Below are 22,272 nucleotides of genomic sequence, written 5' to 3' on the forward strand. Positions count from 1 at the left end.
TTTTTTTTTGGTTATATTGAGGAATAGACCAAGCTTTTCTATAAGCTTCTGTGAAGGTATTTAGGATGGTTTGGAGGTCATCCTGTGAGTGTGCACACACTACATTGTCATCAGCATTTTGCAGCTCTATGACGGAAGTTATGGTAGCCTTACTCTTTGCTTTCTATTGTTTACTAGCCTGGTCTTCACTCTGAAGAGAAACGGGGAGAAGAGCGACTTCTTTTTATGAGCAAAAAGCAGATTACTTAAAAATGAAAGTTTGCTGCTGCTTTCTTTTTTAATATAGCAGAGAAGTGGCCTCCCCCACAGATACCAGAGTTAGTGACCTTAGGCATTTGTTGCTTGGGGTTGGGTGGGAGGATTGTGTGTAAAGCTGCCTAAATTCAGCCTGTACAATGATGATGTTAGGAAAATATATCTTCCTGTGTCAAAGAGACAGGATCCCAGGGTTTACTAGGAACAGATGAACCATTCCGCCCCCCCCCATGGGGATTTCTGTTTTCGTTTATGCGGTTCGTTAACCTTAGTTTAATTTTCAGGCACAGTGCATTGGCTTTCATTTGCTCCTCTGAAGGTTCAGAATTCTCCTTATCTACATCTTATCTGGCTGATTAGAAGGTTTCAATTGTGGATTAATGGTGTGGGAACGATGTCCTAGTTTGAGTTCTTTATATAATGAAATGTGGAAGAGAGTTACAGGTGAAAGGAGATGATGACCTTTTATTTTGTTGAGTGTGTTTGAAATGTTTATCCACCTGACTGGAAAACTCTCTTCGGTTTACCAGAATAATAAAGACAGGCATGGAGGAGATCACTTTACTGCAGTAGTTAGGTCATTGGCCCAACTAGCTCAAAATTGTCTGCGTTGGGGGTGGGGGCACCATTTCAGTCTGAGGGCTCCATTCTCTCATGGGCAACCTTCCAGAGGCTGTGCACTTGTGGAGAGCAGGGCGAGAGGTTAAAGTGAGTGGAACAATGGGTGTAGCTTTTTCCTTGGCTGAGGTAGGCAACATTGGAGCCATGCAAAAGTCAAGAAGCTTCTGTGTGCACAGAAAATTGCTTTCTTGGGAAAGCAAGAGGTATTTTCATAACAATCAGGAAGGGTACAGAGCAGAGCAGGTCAGGGGTTGTAACCTGAGAGGGTCCCAAGAGACCGGTTTGGAGACCTGTATTTGAGCCTGCAGTTTCCCACTCCTACTCTGACTGGCAGCGGCTGCCCAAGTTTTCAGACTGGTTTTTCACATTCCTACTGGAGAGATGCTGCAGAATGAATGAACTAAAGACTGTCTGAATGCAAAACATTACTGAACTATGGTCCTTCCCTAATATATTTGCTTGATTCAGGTATTATATTGTTAAGAATTTTAACATTGTATGGATAAAGCTCTTGTTTGTCCTTGAAGGTTTTCATGGAGCATGCTTTCTAGTACAAAGGTTTGGGGTGTGCCAGTAATTTGCCAAATTGTATTAGTTTCCATTACAGTAAACTTACAGTTCAGAAGGTGCTATCCAATGCGCTTCTGGCACAATAAACCAGTTAGTCTCTAAGGTGTTACTAGGCTATTTACCATTCAGATGTGTTCTATTTCGAGATTGAATAATAGTGATTCATATTTTGGAGTAGGACTGGGCAGAAAATAGATTGAGATCTAGTAGATCTTGGGGCAATTTGCAACGTTTTAGCAACAGCAGCTGCTGAGAGGCTTAGAAAAATATAAATTAGCCTTCTTTGAATAAAGCAAGCATGGAGGAAAAGCAAGCATTAATATTTGTGTGAATCTTTGTCCAAGGCTTCTGAGCCCAGTTCTGACATTTAAAACAAATTGTTGAGCTTAGTCTGTTCCTTATTTCTGAGTTTACAGAAGCCCCCCTCCCAGGACTTGATGTTCTGGTTTCAGTTGATGAACCACAAAAGTTCTAGACAAAAAACAAACAAAAACCAAGTACACCCATCAAGTCTGAAGTTGGCTCGCCCCGACTTCAGGCTTGATGGATTTAGAAAAACATTTTCATACCTGGGAAATCAAAGTTGGCACAAAGAAATACAGTATATAATTTAAATAGCACAGTCCTTGTCGTTTCTACTCATAAGTAAGCACAGCTGAAATCAGTGGGACTTACTTTCTGTTGTATGTGTAGGATTCCAGCCTAAATGTCAGTGACAGGGAGGAAAAAGATGAAAGACCACCAGATTGCAGCCATGGGGGACAGGCACAGCAGTAGTATTAAATGTGTCTTGTCTGAGCGCCGGAGTTTCTCTCTTCAGAGATCTCAGTCCTATTGCATCTCTGTATCAAATGTAGTTGGGAAAAGTGATTATTGTTCCAAATTTCAGCACAAGCTCATTTGATGAGTGTGAAGTGGTTAACTCAGAAGTGTCTCCTTGTGCCATTTACAGATGGATGGAATTCTGTGGATACACATTTTCTGATTTACTGGTGCCATTTTTTAGCATGTGTTCTTCTGATTATTCCTTCTCAAATTCTGTTCACATTTGCTTATGTGAGCATGGTTTGAATCAGTAATATTGCATAATGCAGCAACTTCTTGTACTGTTTGTTCCTACACGGTTATCTAAGACTTTGAAATCATATATATGAATACTATGATAGTCACCAACGTGGAAGAGAGTCAGCTTCTTTGAGTTAGCTAGGTCTTACTGTTTTAAGTACGGGTGCTGTTGAGGCACATTCTTGCTCACGAAGCTGTAGTTATTCAGGCTGTGTTGACTGCGCTTCTGCTTGATCACCAGTATTGTAGTATCGTTCTGTGTCTTTTGCAGACCTAGTTGATTTAGCACTCGCAAATAAAATGAAGACCTGGCTTAGCTCAGTTCCAGTAACCTAGAGGTCATTCCAGGGCTATGGAAATCAAATGTTAATAGGCTGAAAGAGCTGTCTGCCATATAAGTATAATACTAACTCATAAAAGGAGCAGATGCATAGATTAGATGGCTTTAGGACACCCACAAAATGTGCATGTTGTGCTTATTCTAATTCTCCCTTCTGTTGATGGTTCTGTTTTATGAGCTGTGCTGAAGAGCCCTCTTGGATTATGGTGAAGTTTTTGATAAATTGTATTCCAAGATGCTAGGTCATTTACAGCATCATGAGGGGAGGAAATGCAGTATGTTCAAAACAATTGCATTGCCCCTGCTCCTCAGAATACTTTCTCCAGCCAGGTTGACATGAGAGATGTGCTCCCTCCATACCTTTTTCAATGGACGGTCAAATAGTTACCAACCATGAATTTCTTAACAGCAGTAATACATCATGTTAAATTCACATGTCATCTTCAAGAAGACTTGAAATGCAGTCCCTCTCATTAAAAGGTAAAGGGACCCCTAACCGTTAAGTTGAGTCGCGGACAACTCTGGGGTTGCCGTGCTCATCTCGCTTTACTGGCTGACGGAGCCGGCGTTTGTCCGCAGACAGTTTATCCGGGTCATGTGGCCAGCATGACTAAGCCTCTTCTGGCAAACCAGAGCAGCGCACAGAAACACTGTTTACCTTCCCGCTAGAGCGGTAGCTATTTATCTACTTACACTTTGACGTGCTTTCGAACTGCTAGGTTGGCAGGAGCTGGGACTGAGCGATGGGAGCTCACCCTGTCACGGGGATTCGAAAAGCTTGCTATTGTTCCAGAAGTCTGGAATCCTCAGGCAGAGGGTGCCCAAGCCCTAAGTGAAAATTATTCTCATGTGGGTTCTGCCAGCTGTCAGGATAGAGTGTCACATCTTGCCCCTGCTTTTTCTATCTGACAACCGAGTTATGCAGTTAAATCTGGACTACCATTTAATATATGCATTCTTGACTTTTTGCAATTCTTTACGATATTTGACCCATGATAAAGGCATAGCGAGACAGCTATCAATGTGACATTTTAACACAGCAAAGTGTTGTTCTAATAGCAATTGCATATCTGAAAAGCACTAACAGTTTTATAATTAACACCTACATAGGATAAAACAGTTACTCATCTTAAGAAGATAGTGATGATGCAAGTGATGTGATATTATTACATTTTGACACCATTAGTGTACACAGCGTTTCAGAGGAGCAAAAATAATAATTATCTGAGTAGCTTTGCAGCTTGCTTGATAGATAGCCAGAAAGTCATGTATTTTGTGGCCCCAAGAAAATAATGCTCACACCCTTTCATAGATGGTTGGCATGGTTATAGTTACTTTCATGTGGTATAGTCATTGGTTCAGGGCCATTGAGTATGGTAACATGCAAGAGAGGAGATACGATATAACTTGATCCCCCAATGAAGGAAGCTTGGATACAACCACATTTAAAATTTCTTGGATGTTTAATTTTTTGAGGTCACTTCTTGACCAAAGCAAGCTATGGACTGATTCTCAACCATCTCTCTCTCTCTCCCCCCCCCCCCCCCGGTTTGGTATGTGTTATTTTGATTTAAAAGTCTGTAGTCTAGTGAACAATTTTGGCTAAGCAATGTTGTTTTTTTACTTGTTTGCAATTCCAAAGAAGGCTTGAAAAGCCTGGGTCTCGCTTTTTATTCCTTGTTGCTACGTTAAGTTGGAGGTGGGTCTGAGTGCTTTGTAGCTAGATACCCCATATTCTGCCTTTACTGTTCAAAGAAAAAGACATCTAGGTGCCTTTTATAATTTACTTATTATAGGAGCAAGCTGACAGAAATATTTGGGTCGCTTCTGCATGCTAGATCAGAAAGAGCATCCATCTGTTTCAACATTCTGCTTCCAGCAGTGGCAAACTAGATGCTTGCAGGCAGTGGCACAAAGGCAGTGACTCTCTGCTATGTCACCAGCGTTTGCCATACATTAACATAACAGCATCTGAAAATGGAGGTTCTCTTTAGCTTTAATAGTAGCCCTAAATAGACCCTTAAGAAAAAGAGTCCTGCTGGATCAGAGTTTATTTCCCACAGTGGCTAACTAGAGGTTTAGGAAATTCACAGAAGGCAGATCTAAGATGGTGAGCGTGACCACATTCTATAGTAATGAACACCATAGTTTTGTTAATGGAAATGACATGGGGGGAGCACATTTTTAAAGTTATTTCAGTGCTACAAATATTATGCCTGAATGTATCCTTTTGACTTGACAGCTCAGGGAAGATACTTAGCTTTATAAATTTATAGAAAATCCATACTTTAACCAACTCTCCTCATTCCAACACCATTTTAACCATTAAAGAAAGGTGAATTTGGGCTCCACCTCCTCCAATGAACCAAGAAGCAGGAAGTCACGTAGGCAGCAGGAACAGGGCATGCTGCCATAATTCCACAAGGGTGATAGCACATACATGGCACCCCACCCATGGAGTGACCAAAGGGGACACAATAGACGTCCACAGAAGCATTTTAGCAAGTCAGGTGTTCTGAAAGCCCATCTCCAGACAAGTCCTGAGGGCAAGGATATGTAAAGAGTTTTATTGTTCTTTCAGTGATGGGCACTTAAGAGATGTTGGGAAAGGTGTCTGATAAAGTAACCTAATGTTGAACTTCTGTAACCCTTGTATACCCCTCCCATTTGTGACATGCTAGTGATGTTGTGATGATGTATCAATGATGGCTCTCGAAGTGTATTCTGGGGGAAAGAGGGAAGTTTTAAAAGAGGATGTCACCCCATGCTGGGGGTTCTTACTCCTGTGGGGACCTGTTGTGCAACAATAAAGATCATGGTCTACTGACTGCTGTTTTGCTCCAAATTACTTGGCTGGAACTTCTGTCTTTTACTGGCCACATAGACCCGTGGGGGACTTGCACCCCGATGAGCTGGGCTGTTGAGTAGTCTCTCACCCTGGAATTTTTTTTCTTTAACAGTCTTAATAGCTAGAATTTGGCACCAGTGATTCCATAGGTTGTTGTACTAACAACATGCAAATGCTTGTTTTTCAGAAGACGCCTAGCAGAGCGCCAGTGGGCAATGGAAAGAGCGGCCATTATATGTCGATGGACATGGCTGCAGGCTCAGGTTTCTGACTTGGAATATCGTATAAGGCAGCAGACTGATGTTTACAAGCAGCTCCGTGCCAATAAGGTAGGCCAGCTTTCTTCTTTTGAGAAGTATCCCTTTCATTCTCTAACCTCTTATTCAGGAACTATACCAAGGTTTGGATCACAGTTTATTTTGGGAGTTCAGGAGCAGGTTGACTATGATGCAGTTAATGCACACTGTAAGGTAAGGCCCTCACTGTGGTATAATTAGAGCTGCAAGTGGCAGCTTAGCTTCATGGCTAGCCGTTACTATTTTTTAGTCTGTTGTGAGGTCCAATTCCACCTCAGTTCCTCCTGCAACTGCATGATTTTAAAGCAATCAGAATTATGTTAATAACATGTCAGCTGCAACTGGGCACATGGACTATTTCTACACTGGTGCTGAAGTGGACAACACGGGACATTTAGAAAGCTGTCTGAGCCCGGGTGAAACAAACAGTGGTGGTTATCTGGGTCAGTCTGCTTCTGTCTGGGACCTGATTAAGGGCATTTACTGGCTGCAGCTCTGTTTGCGCTAACAGGCAAAGCTACAGGAAGTTTATCTAAAAGCAGATATCCTGCATGCCCCCTACTGCTACCAAACATTTTTGCTTATGGAAGATTTAGGGAGGCAGGAAGGGATCTTGAGTGAATAAAAATCTGCCAATTGTGCAATCCTTCATGTGCATGGCTTAGCAAAATATTAGGGGCACTGCAGCCAAACAGCTTTGCAAGTCCCAGCCCCATTTTTGCTATCTTTGATAAATAATAAACAAATATAAAGTAATTCAGTAGTAGTAGTAGTAATTGTAGTAGTAATAGTAATAGTAATAGTAACAATAAGAATTTATATGCCACTGGGTTTCCTAAAAAAATAGTAACAGAACAAAATACAACATCACACACTAAAAACTTCCCTGAACAGGGCTGCCATTCAGATGTCTTAAAAATCACACATGTGAATAATATCCATTTTTATTCTTTAGGGCCCTGTTGTCTTGGGTGATCTCCAGCATGAGGATGTGATGAGACAACAGAGTCGTCTAGGTTCTGCAGCTGTGGTGAACTCCAGGAAAAATAAAATACTGCCGCCACCCTCCTCCCACCTGAAGGTGCCTACTGGGGACAGGCAATGTGACTTGTCTCCCTGTATCCCTTCCTACCTCCTGCAGAATGCAGAGAAACAGGTCAGTGTATAAACTGTGGCAGTAGACTCCTTTTGTGCAAAGATATTACTTAACAATGTGTGTTCCAGTCTTTAAAATCTGCATTGCCTTGGATTGAGGCTTGAAATAACTCATGTGCTTGATTGATGGGTGTCTAGAAATGTAATGCGGTTTAAAAAAAAATCCTGTAGATGTACAGGGTGAGTATAAGTGACTAAATTGGTGCTGGTTTCTAATGAAAGCAGGATTTGGATTTCCACCCCACACCTGCATTAGAAAAATTGTTTAAAAGTCTTGGTGGATACTGTATTCACAAACAACTTCTCTTCATTCATCTGGCCTTCCTTTTACCAGATATTATGTCCCAGATAAAACAGAAATGGAATCTTAAGTTTTATTTGTGATATAGTCCCCTGGGAGTGTTCTTGAAAGGGCTTACATGGGTGAGGCTCCTGGGAAATTTTGCTCTTGACCTTGGAGGAGGCAGATTTAAATTTGTGTTCTTGGTGGAGGGGCTGCATAGAGTGGGGGTCTGCTTCTCTTGCCAAATACAATAAAAAGGATATAATTATAAAAGAGTTCTGGACAAACAGTGATAGATTTCATCTTAAGAGGCTTTTCTCCAATGCCATCCTTTAAACAGATTTTATACCTTTACAAAGTGTGTAAAGCCTGCTGCTTTTGTAATAATATGGTGACTACTTTTTAAAAGCAGTGAAACGAAGGCTGAGAAACTTGTCCCAGGACAACTCATAAATAGGAGACTGAACTGGGGTTTGAACTAAGAAGTAACAGTTTTCCCAATAACTTACACTGTTCTTTCCATACTGTATCAGCTTTCTGGGGAATGGTAGGTATTCTCTTACAGCTCCTGAGCACATGATATCCAGAGTTTACCTCATTTCTTCTGAGACATCTTTTGATAGTCACTGATTTTCACCATGTACTCTGATTTTTCACCATGTGCTCATTTTTCATTTGGATTTCTCAGCTGCAGTGCCTGATGGCTTTAGGGATCCTGGTAATTCTGTTTCTCTAATTGCCTTTATTGCTCTTGCCCTGCAAACTTCCAGTTCTTTCTCATTTATCCTGCCATATCTTGCACAGAGACCTAGAATTCTTTATGTTTGATGGCTTTTCTCAAAACAAAAAAATGTATTTCTCCTTTCAGGTTATCTTGTTACTGATTATCCACCAGGAGTTGAGAAAGGTAGCTTTATTTGTCATTTCAGGTGGTAGGTCTAGTAATGAATTCCTGTTCACAAGTTAAGACAGAATGAATTGATCCTGGTATCTGAGCAGTTGGGAGTAAAATGCTTGATTTGCACAGCCCTCTGTAAACCTAGTTGTCTGTAGTGAGATCTTCTTCTGAGCTCATACTGCTAGGTGAAATAGTGAAAGTTCTTCCATAGTTTTGTGGAAGCTGTTCGCATGACTGAAACATGTCTTCATGCATTGGCAGTGGCTGTCGTGGTGGTTTGCTTCTGGAAGAACAAGTCTTGTCAAGAAATGGGTGTGAATACTCCAAGAAGAAATAAAGAGGGCTTCTGCTCCATTTCTCATGGAAAAAGTGGTTCAGGAGTAGTGGGGGACTGTCACATTGATGCTGAGACCTTATGTTGAATTGAGGCTCATGCAGATGATTCCTTGAAGTGATCCAAATTCCTGGCTGGCTGTTAACAAATTCTTCCAGTGATGAGGAATCTCCGTGGATTTCCCAGAGCGGATCTTCTAATCTTAATTTCACTGATGTGTTGATAAGTGTATTCTAAAGAGCCATTCTTTGGGGCCTTTTTGAACTTAACATGCTGTTCCCACAGGGCAGAGTGAGGGTTTTTATTGTTCAGGCTTTGTAGACAGTATGCTTTTGCTACTCAGTGTTTTGTGTTTGGGCTTTGGTTTTAAGGAGGAGTCTCCTCTCCTGATGGGGTGGGAGGGTAGACTGAAGGATGTGTGTCAACCCTGGGAAACAGATGCTGGAAATCCTGTCCTGGCTGATTTGCTGGTATTTGAACTGTCGCCACACTCTTTCCCTTTTCTTTTCCTCCCTCTGTCCCTTCCATTTGCTCCTGAATTCATGTTTTTCTCTGCAAAATTTTAGACCAATCCTGTGCATGCCTACTTAGAAGTAAGTTCTGTTATTTCAGCTTAGCTTACTTGCAAATATGGTTGCCTAAAATGTAAAAACAGATAAAAAACACTCAGGATGCCACATTCAGGGGTGCAGCAAATGCCTGGAGGCATAGAAACACATGGCCCTGATTACAGCTTTCCTGTAAATATTCACTGAGGTTTTTGTGTTTCCTGTTAAGTGGCTGTTAGTTCATCTTCCCTACAGCAAGACCTCTTTTCTTCAATGCTAAAATGGATAACTAAGCTTCCTGTTCATGAGTAGCTTAGCTGCCTTCTTAAGTGAAGGTAGCAAATCTGAAGTTGGGACTACCTGATGTTGAAAGTGACCTGATTTTAAATATTCTTTGAGATAAATTTTCTGACAGCTTTTGGCATGACATTTATGGCAGGCATGTGGGGTTTGTTGTGTGTTTCAGAGTCTCATTCTCAAAGAGCTTATGAAGTAGTATGTTGGAAATTACCAAATATGTTAAGCACCATAACCATGAGAGCTGAAATCTTGAGAAGTTTCTTAAAATGTTAGGTGCCGTTCCTGCATCATAGGATTGTAGCTGTAGAGGATAATTGGATTACTTCCCTCTTTACTGGCATTTTTTTGTTGAGATCTAATCATTAATGAGAGGAAGGAAATGCTCAGGTCTTATTTTTAGTTTGTGGATGAAATTTAAAAGCAGCTTTTATTGTTTAAATTGGAGCCTGAGTGTGTATTCATGGATCTTTCGAATGCAGACATATGGAAAGAGGCACAAATGGTTCTGGATTAACCCTACTGAGATGGCAAACTACTTTGCACTTTGTTAAATTGCTGCTTTTGCTTTGTTTTTTTTCCTCTTCCTGCTTCCAGAGCACAAAACAAATGAGTCTTCTGATTCATTCTGTCACAAGACTTACTTGAGTTTGAGATTTAATTTTTCTCTTGCAGAATTCTCGCCTTGCGCAGTCTTTAAGAAACCTTGTGTGTCAAAGTCCCTCCTGTACACCCATCAATGGGTCTCCAGAGCCCCCCAAAGCCTGCACATCACCCCATCAAGTCAACGGAATAAGTAACTGGTTAGTCCTACTTTTCTTTCAGGTTGATCAGTGTGATGTTCTGGAATTTGTCTTGCTGAGTAAACATTGTGTTCTACACTGGCTCTGATTAAAAGAGAGAAAATTAATTTGGTGTTTTTGAGGAAAAAAAGAATTCTGTATGGATTACCATAATTTTAAATGTCCTTGGACCAAAATAGAATACATTGTTTAGCGAAGCTTGTTGTAAAATGCATTCAGGTCGCTTGTCTGTGGCTCCATATGTGCTGGTGTGGGAAGCAAAGTCTTTCTGTGTCTCTTCCTTCTGTACAATTTCAGTTTTGAATGTAGTCACAGGAGAACTTTTGGTTGGGGAAAGATGCCTCAATCAGTAGTCAACAAATCCTCTTGCATAGCTGTTTCCAGGTTCCATATACAGAAATACCTCCACGAACATCCGCCCTGTCGACAGTGTTATAATCCATTTTGGCGTACATCTGCAGCAAACCCAGAAGTACCGGAATGGGTTACTTCTGGGTTTGCCACATGCGCAGAAGCGCAGACCGCTCTGCGCATGTGCGCAGAGTGGCACTTTGTCGAGCGTCCCTTTCATGGAGCACCCAGGGCTCTGGAACAGATCCCGGGCTCAAAAGAAGGTACCACTGTAGAGCCGTCAAATGTCGCCTTTGGGCACCATACCAGCTTCTTAAGAAAAGTGACTCTTTCTTCAGAACAGTTCATTATTGGTCAAGTTTACCCCTGCGTTGCCATTTTTATTCATCACAATAGAACAAGATTGAAATTATACTTTTTTTACCACAATATAGTAAATGCAAGCTATTGGCATCTACAGAAGCCAGCATATGGAGGTCAGTCTTTAGGAATTTTAATTCTTGCTGTTCTGTCATGGCAGAGAACGGCATTAAATTGATTGTAGGAAAAATAGGTGTTTATTTTCAGGCCTTAGCCTGAGTCTCCTGTATTACCCCACATGACCAGTTCCCTGGCCTGTATCTACATGTCTTCTTTAGCAAATACCTGCAAGGCAGGAGTGCGTTATTCCTCTGAGAGTCCCCTGGGTACAATGCCTATGGTTCACATGCAAAGAGTAGTAGTGACTCCTTGCAAGAGAACATCTTGCTGTCCTTAATTGGGTTGAATCAAACCAACTCATTACACAAGCAGATATACTTCCATTTTTGCAACCGATCTCCCCCTCCACACTGCCCCCAATATGCTCCAGAGTAGGACCGGGCAATATATCAATACAGTGGTGCCCCGCAAGACGAATGCTTCGCAAGACGGAAAACTCGCTAGACGAAAGAGTTTTCCGTTTTGGAGGTGCTTTGCAAAACGAATTTCCTATGGGCTTGCTTCGCAAGACGAAAATGTCTTGCGAGTTCCTGCGGGGTTTTTTCCTTTCCCCCCCTTTTTCTAAGCCGCTAAGCCGCTTATCAGCTGATCCGATCAGCAGATAAGCTGCTAAAAGCTGCTAATAGCGCTAATAGCGCTAATCCGTCAATGGGCTTGCTTCGCAAGACGAAAAAACCGCTAGACAAAGAGAATCACAGAACGGATTCTTTTCGTCTTGCGAGGCACCACTGTAGATTGTTTTATACCGCTAGCGAGAGCAAATCAGGATAACCATTTTTTAAAAAAATTACCTGGCAATATATCGTGAATCGGGTGTGTGCTTGTGTGGGATAGTCAAATAGCACAATATTGCAAAAACTGGGAAGCTGATTGTTGTAAACAAAAATCTGCCCTTTTCCCTTATGGGGTATCTAAGAGCCCATATAGAGTTCTTACATAGGTTCCCTATTGGTAGGAGAAAATAACAGAGGCCAACCAGAGAATATTGAGAAGCAAAGCAGCTAGTAAGCCTGATCTTTCTTGATCTGTTGCAACAGGGTGCTCCCCTCACACGCAGGAAAGGAGGAGGACCCAGAACCCAGATGTGCCCGCCCTTATATAGACATTTTAAATTGCCCGCCCTGGAGTCCACCACCCCCAGAAGCATCATACATACATCACAGAAGGGGTGTAGTTCAAGACCACCCCCAGACACATCATACCTACATCACGGAGGGGCGGTCTACATCAGAAATCTGAGTGTGTTGTTTATCTCCTGTCTGGCAGGTTACCTGTTAATGGTTACTTGATTGGATACCCTGGGGAGCCTGGCCAGTCTTTTGTAATGATAAATACCTAGTTCCTGAGCCAGGCCACAGGCTCAACCTATTCAAACACAGACATACCCTTAAGACAGGATTTGTGAAGGAAAAGACAATGGGGAGGCGTTTCCATTTTCCTTTGACCTTGCAGAGAAAACATTTGGTCAGTTTGGGAATCAAAAATGGTTTCAGGTCGGTCTTCCCTTGCTGATCTATGTACGTGCTTGGTTGGTACATTTATGGATATTTATTATACATCTAAGACCTTTAAATTCTTATCACACGATGCTTCTTCCTGCCCTGTTGCAATTGCTAAGTACCTTAGCTGCTCTTCCTTCCCTCCTGTAGCGGCAGTGGCAGACTGATGCAAAAATCGCTCTTTGAGAAATCGTGTGTGCACTACAGGGTAACTCTCTGCCGCAGCTCTCCGTCTGCCTTGCCTGCCTCCTCAGCGGCAGGCAAAAACCATCCTTGGAGATATCTGTGTGTGCCTGTGTGCAGCCTAACTCTGCCCAAGGGCTCTGTCTCCTGAGCAGGCGGAGGCTCGGGAACCTCCCTCCCTCAGAGACGCCAGGCTCTTGCTGAAAGGCAGCCACCAGGCTGATAGGTGGCTTAGGTTGACGCATGGCTTCTGGAATCTGGAGCCCCTTTTCTCCTCCTGTTCTCAGTAAAAATATAAACTGGGGTAATGGGGAAAAGGAAAAGAAAGCATAAGAGTGGCTTCCCTCTTTCTCCTGCTGTGCTTGTTTATTGCAGTTAGGTGTGATTGTCTGTACCTCACTCTCTCCCCACTGCTGTGTTTGTGTGCATGTGGGTTTTGTTTTTGTGAAAAAGCAGAACCCTTTTTTAAAAAAAATTAACCCAGCCACTTTCTGCTGGCAGGCGCCAGGACTTACTCTAAAGTAGCTCCCCACCACCATCCTCTCTCTGCTTCCCCTGTCCCAAGCAAGCTTCCTCCTTTCCCCTGCTGTGCTTGTTGATTGTGGGTGTGCGACTGTCTGTCTGTCTGTCTGTCTGTCTGTCTGTCTGTCTGTCTGTCTCTCTCTCTCTCTCTCTCTCTGTCTCCCTCCCCATTCCCGTGTTTGTGTGCGGTGCGTTTTGTTTTTAAATTAACCCAGCCTCTCTTTGCTGGCAGGCGGCAGCTCCTCTTCTAGAGTACAGTGGTACCTTGGGTTACATACGCTTCAGGTTACAGACTCTGCTAACCCAGAAATAGTACCTTGGGTTAAGAACTTTGCTTCAGGATGAGAACAGAAATTGTGCAGCTATGGCGCAGCGGCAGCAGCAGGGAGGCTCCATTAGCTAAAGTGGTGCTTCAGGTTAAGAACAGTTTCAGGTTAAGAACGGACCTCCGGAACGAATTAAGTACCACTGTAGCTTCCTTCCCTTCCACCATCTCCCTTGTCCCAAGAAAACTGCAAATAAACATACGCCATTGAAGCTCTGGCCACTTCCCTCTTTTTCCCATCTGCATGTGCTTCTTACTGGGTGTGGGGGGGGGGCAAATGTCTGTGTGCCTCCCTCACTATTCTCCCCCAGACCCTCTCCCTACCCTAGAACTCTTATCAATTTCCCCCTTGCCCCATTGCTTTCTCACACATGTTGTTATTAATGACAAATTAATGTATTAACATGAATATATTCTCCAGAAATCTGTAATGTTATAGTTCAAGCATGCTATCAAGTAAATTTTCATATAATTACACGCATCAAATTTTCCTTGCAAAATATTTATGTTTGCTTAATAATTTTAAATTCTGTAAATTTTTATCCATTGTTCCTGTTTTGGCCTGGTTTATAAAAGAAATGCAAATTCTAACTTTCAAAAACAATTTTTTTAAGAAAACATTCTCTCACCTTACCTTTGATATCTGTGCTACTGAATTACTTCTACAGCTTCAATTTTAGAGAAAATGTGCTATTTTAAACATTATCAGTACAATAATACTATAACATAACAGTTTTAACAATACAATTGTACCTTGGGTTTCGAACAGCTTAGTTCACAAACAACTTGGAACTCGAACACCACAAACTCAGTAGGTGTTCTGGTTTGCGAACTTTGCTTTGGAAGCTGAACATCTGGTGCGACTCCCGCAGATTCCAATTAGCTGCAGGATGTTCCTGTAGCCAATCGGAAGCCACACCTTGGTTTCCGAATGTTTTGGAAGTCGAACAGACTTCTGGATTGCATTCTGTTTGAAAACCAAGGTACAGTACGGCTCTATGTTAAATAATGGTAAGTAAAAATTTATCAGTTTTAGAGTTAGACCCCTAAGCAGTAGCAGTTGCCAGGGCATTAGCACATTCACCTCTACATTATTCCAGCCTTATTTCAAACATCGTGATATATTGAAATATCACAATGTTTAGCTGGTGGTAATGTGGGAAAAATCCATTGTGCTTGTGGAAGACGCTTGCGCAATGGCTTAGTTGGATCCAACCCATTGTTCCCCAGTGCCAGAGTAGTGGCTTTGTGTTTGCACTGGACCTCGTTCAGACTTGCAATTAAAACTTGTTGCATGCTTGGAATCTGAAGAATCACTTCAACTCTCTTTCCGTATTTTTGTTACGGTTCATCTTACCTTGGGCATCATTTTATTCTTTCTTGTTGATTTTGGAACTTTCAAAATTTCGTAGAAAGGATTCTTTCTTAGTTCTCTCCAACCTTCCCTGCCCCACTCTAGCATTGCTGAATATTTGAGGCTGACCTGAAGTCAAGGAATTACAGTGGTACCTTGGTTTGCATATGTCTTGGTTTGCATACGTTTTAGATTACAAACACGTCAAACCCGGAAGTGTGTGTCCCAGTTTGCAACCTTTTTTTTTTTATTATTACAACCCATTTTTATTTTTATTTTTTTGATTATGAACTGATTTTTTGGGAAGGCCCCATTGGCAAAAGCGCACCTTGGTTTACAACCTGTTTTGGTTTACAAACAGACCTCCAGAACATATTATAGTTGTAAACCAAGGTACCACTGTACAGAGCAATGGTCTTAGTTTCATGTTGTGGCAATGTATACTGGAAACTTTATTGGATGCAAAAATCGCACCCTTCCTACTTTGCTCGCATCACATTTAGAATGCTCTGAAGTGATGGGGACTGTTAATGTAATGTGATAAAAGAAGTTCCTGTACTCTGTAATGGTATCCTACTTGCGTGGCTCCCCTTGGGACATCTGGCTGGTCTTTGGGGGTTATCTTGCTTTCACTAATCATAAGTAAAACTAATTCAAGTTTGTCCAGGTTCAGATGTCAAAACAAGATGTAAACAAACGTTTCCAAGCTCCTCATGGTTGTGTTGGGGGTAGTGCACAGGTCCAAGGTTTGCTGCAGCTCATCCTACTGCTAACCCCTGAAAATGAATTTCAGAAATAGACTGGAAAGAGAAGCTGCTGAATTGCAACTCATTACCAAACTTAAAACCATGGAGAGACCTGGTCTGAACAAAGACATTGGATTCTTATCCCATTATACATGACTAAGCCATTTTTCACCTTCTCACCCCTTGCCTTTTCCTGTAAGACCTATTACAGTCGTTAAGAGTCGTCAACAGGCTCATCTCAGCTATCTGCCAATCTCCCATTCCCACCACCCTTCTGAGTAATACCACTCCCCACCTTCTCACTATATAGAAGGATCTGGCAACTTCTGTTTCAGTGTATCTGAAGAAGTGTGCATGCACACGAAAGCTCATACCAAGAACTAACTTAGTTGGTCTTTAAGGTGCTACTGGAAGGAATTTTTTTACCCTGAAAATTAAGCCATTTGCTGCATTCAGCTACTTGGAATGCACCCTAGTGAGCCTGACTCACGCCCCCCTCTATGCATGAGGGGAAGAGATTTAAAGCTCCTATTCTGAACAAGCTGCAATTTCCTGTCATATTAAAGCGTTTGCCTAGCATCCATTTTAATGCCATTTTGGCGCCAGACAAAAGCATTCTTCTTCTTTCAGCTTTTTAATTACTTTTAAAGTTTCAAATTGAATTTAAAATGATGTCATCTGTTCTAGCTCATTTTCAAATTCTTATGGTGATTGTGTTTTGCTTATACAGGTGGGTTTTTAAATTTGGTATAACAGCTTTTGTTGCTGTTTGGTTTGTTCGTTTATTAATAATTGGTATCTGGATGTGTTTCACTTCTTTTAATTTGTTTTATTATATGTTGCCTAGAGGCTTTGGCATGTGGTGACTGATAAATATATCTTCCATGTGCAGGAAACCATGGCTTGTAAAAACTGAAATGAATAAGCCATTATGTCCAACCAGGATGTGAGCCTGATGTGAGATCCTTGTTCGTTTATAGAGGGTTTTATCCAACAGTGTTCCTGTACAAGCAGTTTGCACAAGCAAAGTAGACTTTTACTCATGCAGCAGGACTGCATCTTGACTCTCCTCCCCCCTGCAGTTGCCCCCCCCCCAGCTCCAAAAGCTGCTCCAGAGATTTGGGGGATCCTCTGCAGTAGATGTGGAGAATGCACAGGGAGTAGCAGGGGAGAGGAGGCAGAAGCCTAATTGCACAAGACTGTGTAAGTTTTCTGCCTGTGGTTTGTACAAACTACTTTCTGAACTATATTCAGAAACCTTTAAATATCCTCTTCTTGCGTGCAAAGGAGGGGCGAGGGGAATTCATGAACCTGAGGCATGTCACAGCGCTTTACAATGAGCCATAGTTGTCAAAGATTTAGAGTGACTTGCCTAAGAGATTACAAATCTTTACATGTTGGCTGTTGCTTGGGCATTGTGATCAGTATCTTTTAATGTCTGTTGGCAGCAGGTAACTCATGAAATGAATGGAATGCTAAGTGGCCGGACTCCAGATTCTTGGCCTGCTCCATCCCATTCAGTTGGACCCATGCCTCTGTTCCTACTTGCTATCCCATGGACACTGATCCAGCAGGGCTCTTCTTGGTTCCTTAGGTGCTGTGCAAGGGGTCTCTGGTTGATGCTATGAACATGGAGTAGCAAATGCTTAGAGGATGCTTCACTGCAGCACCTGACACAAGCCGCCTTAGTTGGTTGGGTGCACTTTGGTAATGTTCTGGACACAACTTGGGAAGCCTAGTTATCTCAACAAATGTCTAGAAAAGCCTTCCCCAACCCCCAGTTGTTATTGCACTGTAGACAAACCTGAGTCCAAGCTAGTAAGGGCCAGTAGTGAGGAATGATGACAACAATGGTCAAACGAAGATACAGTGGAGCCCCGCAAGACGAATGCCTCGCAAGACGGAAAACTCGCTAGACGAAAGAGTTTTCCGTTTTGGAGGTGCTTCGCAAAACGAATTTCCTATGGACTTGCTTCGCAAGACGAAAATGTCTTGCGATTTCCTGCGGGTTTTTTCCCCTCCCCCCCTTTTCTAAGCCGCTAAGGCGCTTATCAGCTGATCCGATAAGCCGCTAATAGCGCTAATCCGTTAATCCGTCAATGGGCTTGCTTCGCAAGACGAAAAAACCGCTAGACGAAGAGAATCACAGAACGGATTCTTTTCGTCTTGCGAGGCACCACTGTATGTAGAAATCTAGGTTGGGGAAGGTTGGTTGAATAAGGCGTTTCAAAAACAAAAAAACCCCCACCCCACAATAAACAGCATTTTGAAACAGCCATCACTAGCGTCAGCATGTGCCTTTACCATGTTTGACTAAAACTGCAAGGTGTGAAACCTCTGAATCTTCATTTTTGTACCACGTGTTTCGGTAAGCAAAAGCCTACTTTGTCTTGCTTTGTTTTGAGTACCGTCTGTTTGCTGGCAGAAAAGATCAGAACACCTGGGCATATAAAATGCATCAACATTGCTTCCTCCTGAATGTTGGCTGTATGTGTTGTAACAGTTCTCCCTGTCTCTGCTGTCCCCTCCAGTTCTGTGGCTCCCTGTCCAAGGTGGGACAATGATTCCCTCCCAGGAGACGGATTGCTTCTGTTTTGATGGGACCACTTTGCCTTAAATCGTTAAGCACGATTGGACCCCGTATGGCAGGCTATAAAACAAAATAAACACAACTGTGTTTTGCCTGTCTTCTTAAGGTTTTGATTTTGAAGATGTTTAATGTTGATGAAAAAGGTTTAATCCCTGCTTGGGTTGCTCTCTTTGCCAGACTATTTCTTTGTGGCATTCAAGGGTGTGGGTGCGTGTCAGCAAAACAATGTCCGTAGCCCTTAATGGCGCCTCTTTTTTCGGTTTAGATCAGGCACGTCCAACAGGTAGATCGTGATCTAATGGTAGATCATTGGACATCTCTGGGTAGATCACTGGCTCCCCCCAAAACTGCCGAACAACATTGCATTTTTCCCTGTACCCCAAAGAAATGGGGCCTTCCTCCCCCCCCCCAAAAAAAGCTCAACAACTTAGACCTAATCACTGCCAGTTTTTAGCTCTGTGAGTAGATCGCAGTCTCTCTGGAGTTGGCCACCCCTGGTTTAGATTATAAAAACATAATTGCTCACAAATATTTGGTAAAGATTAATCCTTTAATTACAAGAGGAAGGAGAGTGTTTTTCTTTCCCTCTCACTCTGTCTGCCTGGAGCTCTCGCTTTCTCTGCTCTGCTCCCACTGCTGCATTGTGTTAAATGGGCGGGCCAAGAATAGTTGGAAATGGGCTTGGGTATATGTCCCTACCCTAGAACCGGGTTTGTGGTGGTTGGGTCTCCCACGCCCCAGGGTTGGAATGCATAGTTGTCTGTGACTGCTATGTAGAAGGGAAACAGTTGTTTTTAAAACATGAAAGGGGTTTGGGTTTTCCCCTTTTCCTTTTCTCCCTCCCTCCTCCCTCACAGTTGCAGAAGCCAACATGGTGAAGTTTGAGACGCCCCCCCCCCCAACTGGACATTTGCTAACGTAGGACTCTGGGCTGTGTATATGCGTTCAGTCACCCAAACCTCTTCTCCAGGCCTTGCAAACTTCACAGTGGTATGAAAAGCCTCTTGGGCCTTTTGTCCTAAGTGACAGTGGATCCAGGTTGATTGTGTAACAGGAATGTGTTTAAATGTACTGACGCATGCTGGGTTTTGCTTATTCCTCTTAATATCTCTTAAGGCAATAGTATGGATGGGTGGAATATTTCCCAGAAAACTCTTGAGAAACACAAAGCTCACATTTTTCAACCTGTTTGCTTTTCTTAAAATGCATTGGATTGGATCCAAACGTGTCTTTCTGCTAGCCAAGTGCTTCTTTAGCTCGCAGAAGAGCATGAGAGAAATGACCCTAAACCCAGAGAGGTTGCTCCATTTGCACAACCTCTTACTTAAGACTTTGCAGAAACCATTTTTTGAGACTTTCCTTAAGGCCCACTAGAGTGTATTCACCCTGTTTTTGTTAGTTGCTATTGCTCTGTAATTCAACTTCCTGATACACTGTGGTTCTGCACTGTGAAAAATGGCCTCTGTTGCTGGCATGTGAGTTCACAGAGCAGAGGTAATCCATTTTCCCTTCCACTCATGGTTCTGTGGATCCACACAATTGGATTGCAGCCAAAGATTGCCTGAGCAAAAGGCTGCTCACTCAGCAAATTTGTTCCACTCCCCTTTATATCCTTTTGAAGCATCATTCCTGAACAGTGTTTGCACTTGGGCAAAAAAAATGAGAGGCACAAATACAAGATGGGTGACACCTGGCTTGAGAGCAGTACATGTGAAAAGGATCTAGGAGTCTTGGTTGACCACAAACTTGACATGAGCCAACAGTGTGACGCATCAACAGGAGTATAGCATCTAGATCAAGGGAAGTAATAGTGCCACTGTATTCTGCTCTGGTCAGACCTCACCTGGAGTACTGTGTCCAGTTCTGGGCACCACAGTTCAAGAAGGACACTGACAAACTGGAACGTGTCCAGAGGAAGGCAACCAAAATGGTCAAAGGCCTGGAAACGATGCCTTATGAGGAACGGCTAAGGGAGCTGGGCATGTTTAGCCTGGAGAAGAGGAGGTTAAGGGGTGATATGATAGCCATGTTCAAAGATATAAAAGGATGTCACATAGAGGAGGGAGAAAGGTTGTTTTCTTCTGCTCCAGAGAAGCGGACAGGGAGCAATGGATCCAAACTACAAGAAAGAAGATTCCACCTAAACATTAGGAAGAACTTCCTGACAGTAAGAGCTGTTTGACAGTGGAATTTGCTGCCAAGGAGTGTGGTGGAGTCTCCTACTTTGGAGGTCTTTAAGCAGAGGCTTGACAGCCATATGTCAGGAGTGCTCTGATGGTGTTTCCTGCTTGGCAGGGGGTTGGACTCGATGGCACTTGCGGTCTCTTCCAACTCTTCTATGATTCTATGATTTCCAGAGCTTTATTTTTTAAAAAATATAACCTTGAAAACACATTCATTCTTTTTTAGTATCCTGCCTTGCTTCCAACATGGAACCAAAGGCAGTGTACATGTTCCCAGGGAGTCTCCCATTCAAACAGTGACCAGATCCACGCCTGTTTAGCTTCAGCAAGGTGGACTCAAACCCATACCATGCAACCAGGAACATATTTTGCTGATCCCTCCCCCCCCCCAATCAGTTTTCTGGCTCTTGGAATTTTTTTGGAGAGATTTCTATAGCTTGTTAAATTAATGTGCTGTACTTGTATAGTTTTGTTTACTGCATGCATGTCAAACAAGTCATGCTAAATCAGATTCCATTTGATAAAGGGTTTTGAGAAGTTTTCTGGAAAGCCTACATCACTCTTTGAAGGGCAAGGTTGTTTACAATTGTCCTGCTGGCCCTCTGAAGTTCTATGCTTTTGTTTTTCGGTAATTGTAAAGCAAAGCTGGTGCAAATATCCAGCATGGTTAACCCTATTTCCTAGCTCATGCTGACTCTGAGTGGAACAGTATAATCAATGTTAGTATTTTATTTTTTTTAAGCCTTGCCAGAAGTGAAACAATATATACGTTCTGCTTTTCTTTACTTGCCAACAGTCTGTTTACAACCCCGCCCCCCAAAAGCAACACAGTTGTATGTTTATGTATACTTGCAACTCATGATAATACTTTACACATCTGATGAAGTGGACTAAAGACTGTGAAAGCTGATGCTGTAAAAATGTTACTCTTTAAGCGTTTGGAAACCTCTCATACTATTTGCGTGGGGGGGGGGGAGAAATAATGACATTTGGATTTGAGAATTGAAGTTAATGGTTTAGGGAATAATGTTTATATATAGCTTCTTACCTTTTCTCTTTTTTTTTCTTTCTCTCACGTTCTCTCTTTAAATTCCTTTTCTATTCCTTTTTATTTTTCTTTCCCTTCTCTTTACCTCTTTTAGTTTGGACAAAAAAAATTTGGCAATAATTTTAGTAGTTTTCATTATAAACTCTAATAAAATTCATTTTTTAAAAAGTAAATGTTACTCTTTAAGGTGCTACAAGGCTCTGTGTTGCTTTCGGTAGGTCAAATGTGACGTAATAGGATAATCTGCCCAAAGTACAGTATTGAATCTTATGGCTCCCCCTTTCAGAAGAATTTTCAGTGTGTGTATCTCTTCCTTTTGACTGCAGTTTCAACACATGCTCCACCAGCAATTCCCAAGATGATGTGGATGCCAACAGGATTCTCAAGAAACCGAAGCAACTCAACAACAGCCTGCCTGCTACACTGTCTTCCCTTGACAACAGCTGTGTTGCTGCTAGAATCCGTCCAATTTGCAGATACAGGAAGCGCAGGCTGGTGAGAGTCAGTGCAGTCTCGCACCTTAGCAGAAAGGTAGGTGCGATGTTTCACCTCTGCAGCTGTTGTTGAAGAACGTTCTGATAATGTTTGTCTCAATTCCATCCTTTAAGGAGAGACAGGCAGGACACAATTTTGTCTGGTGGCAGCAATTAAATTGTGATAGCCTTGTTACCTTGGGAG

The 22,272-nt window shown here is 42.4% G+C and overlaps 1 protein-coding gene across 8 annotated transcripts in view; it reads left to right on the plus strand.

Moving 5' to 3' along the window:
• LOC310689283 (KAT8 regulatory NSL complex subunit 1-like) overlaps positions 1 to 22,272 on the plus strand; it is a 45,296-nt gene that overhangs the window by 10,943 nt on the left and 12,081 nt on the right. For all 8 annotated transcript variants that reach the window (XM_083466791.1, XM_083466792.1, XM_083466796.1 and 5 more), the window contains 4 exons: positions 5,887 to 6,028; positions 6,951 to 7,151; positions 10,186 to 10,313; positions 21,921 to 22,125. In XM_083466791.1, the coding sequence (XP_083322917.1) occupies positions 5,887 to 6,028; positions 6,951 to 7,151; positions 10,186 to 10,313; positions 21,921 to 22,125 (676 nt within the window). The remainder of the gene's footprint in view (positions 1 to 5,886; positions 6,029 to 6,950; positions 7,152 to 10,185; positions 10,314 to 21,920; positions 22,126 to 22,272) is intronic.

This window comes from Podarcis liolepis, assembly GCF_965112155.1.
Source record: "Podarcis liolepis genome assembly, chromosome: 12".
In the NCBI taxonomy this organism is placed as follows: domain Eukaryota; kingdom Metazoa; phylum Chordata; class Lepidosauria; order Squamata; family Lacertidae; genus Podarcis; species Podarcis liolepis.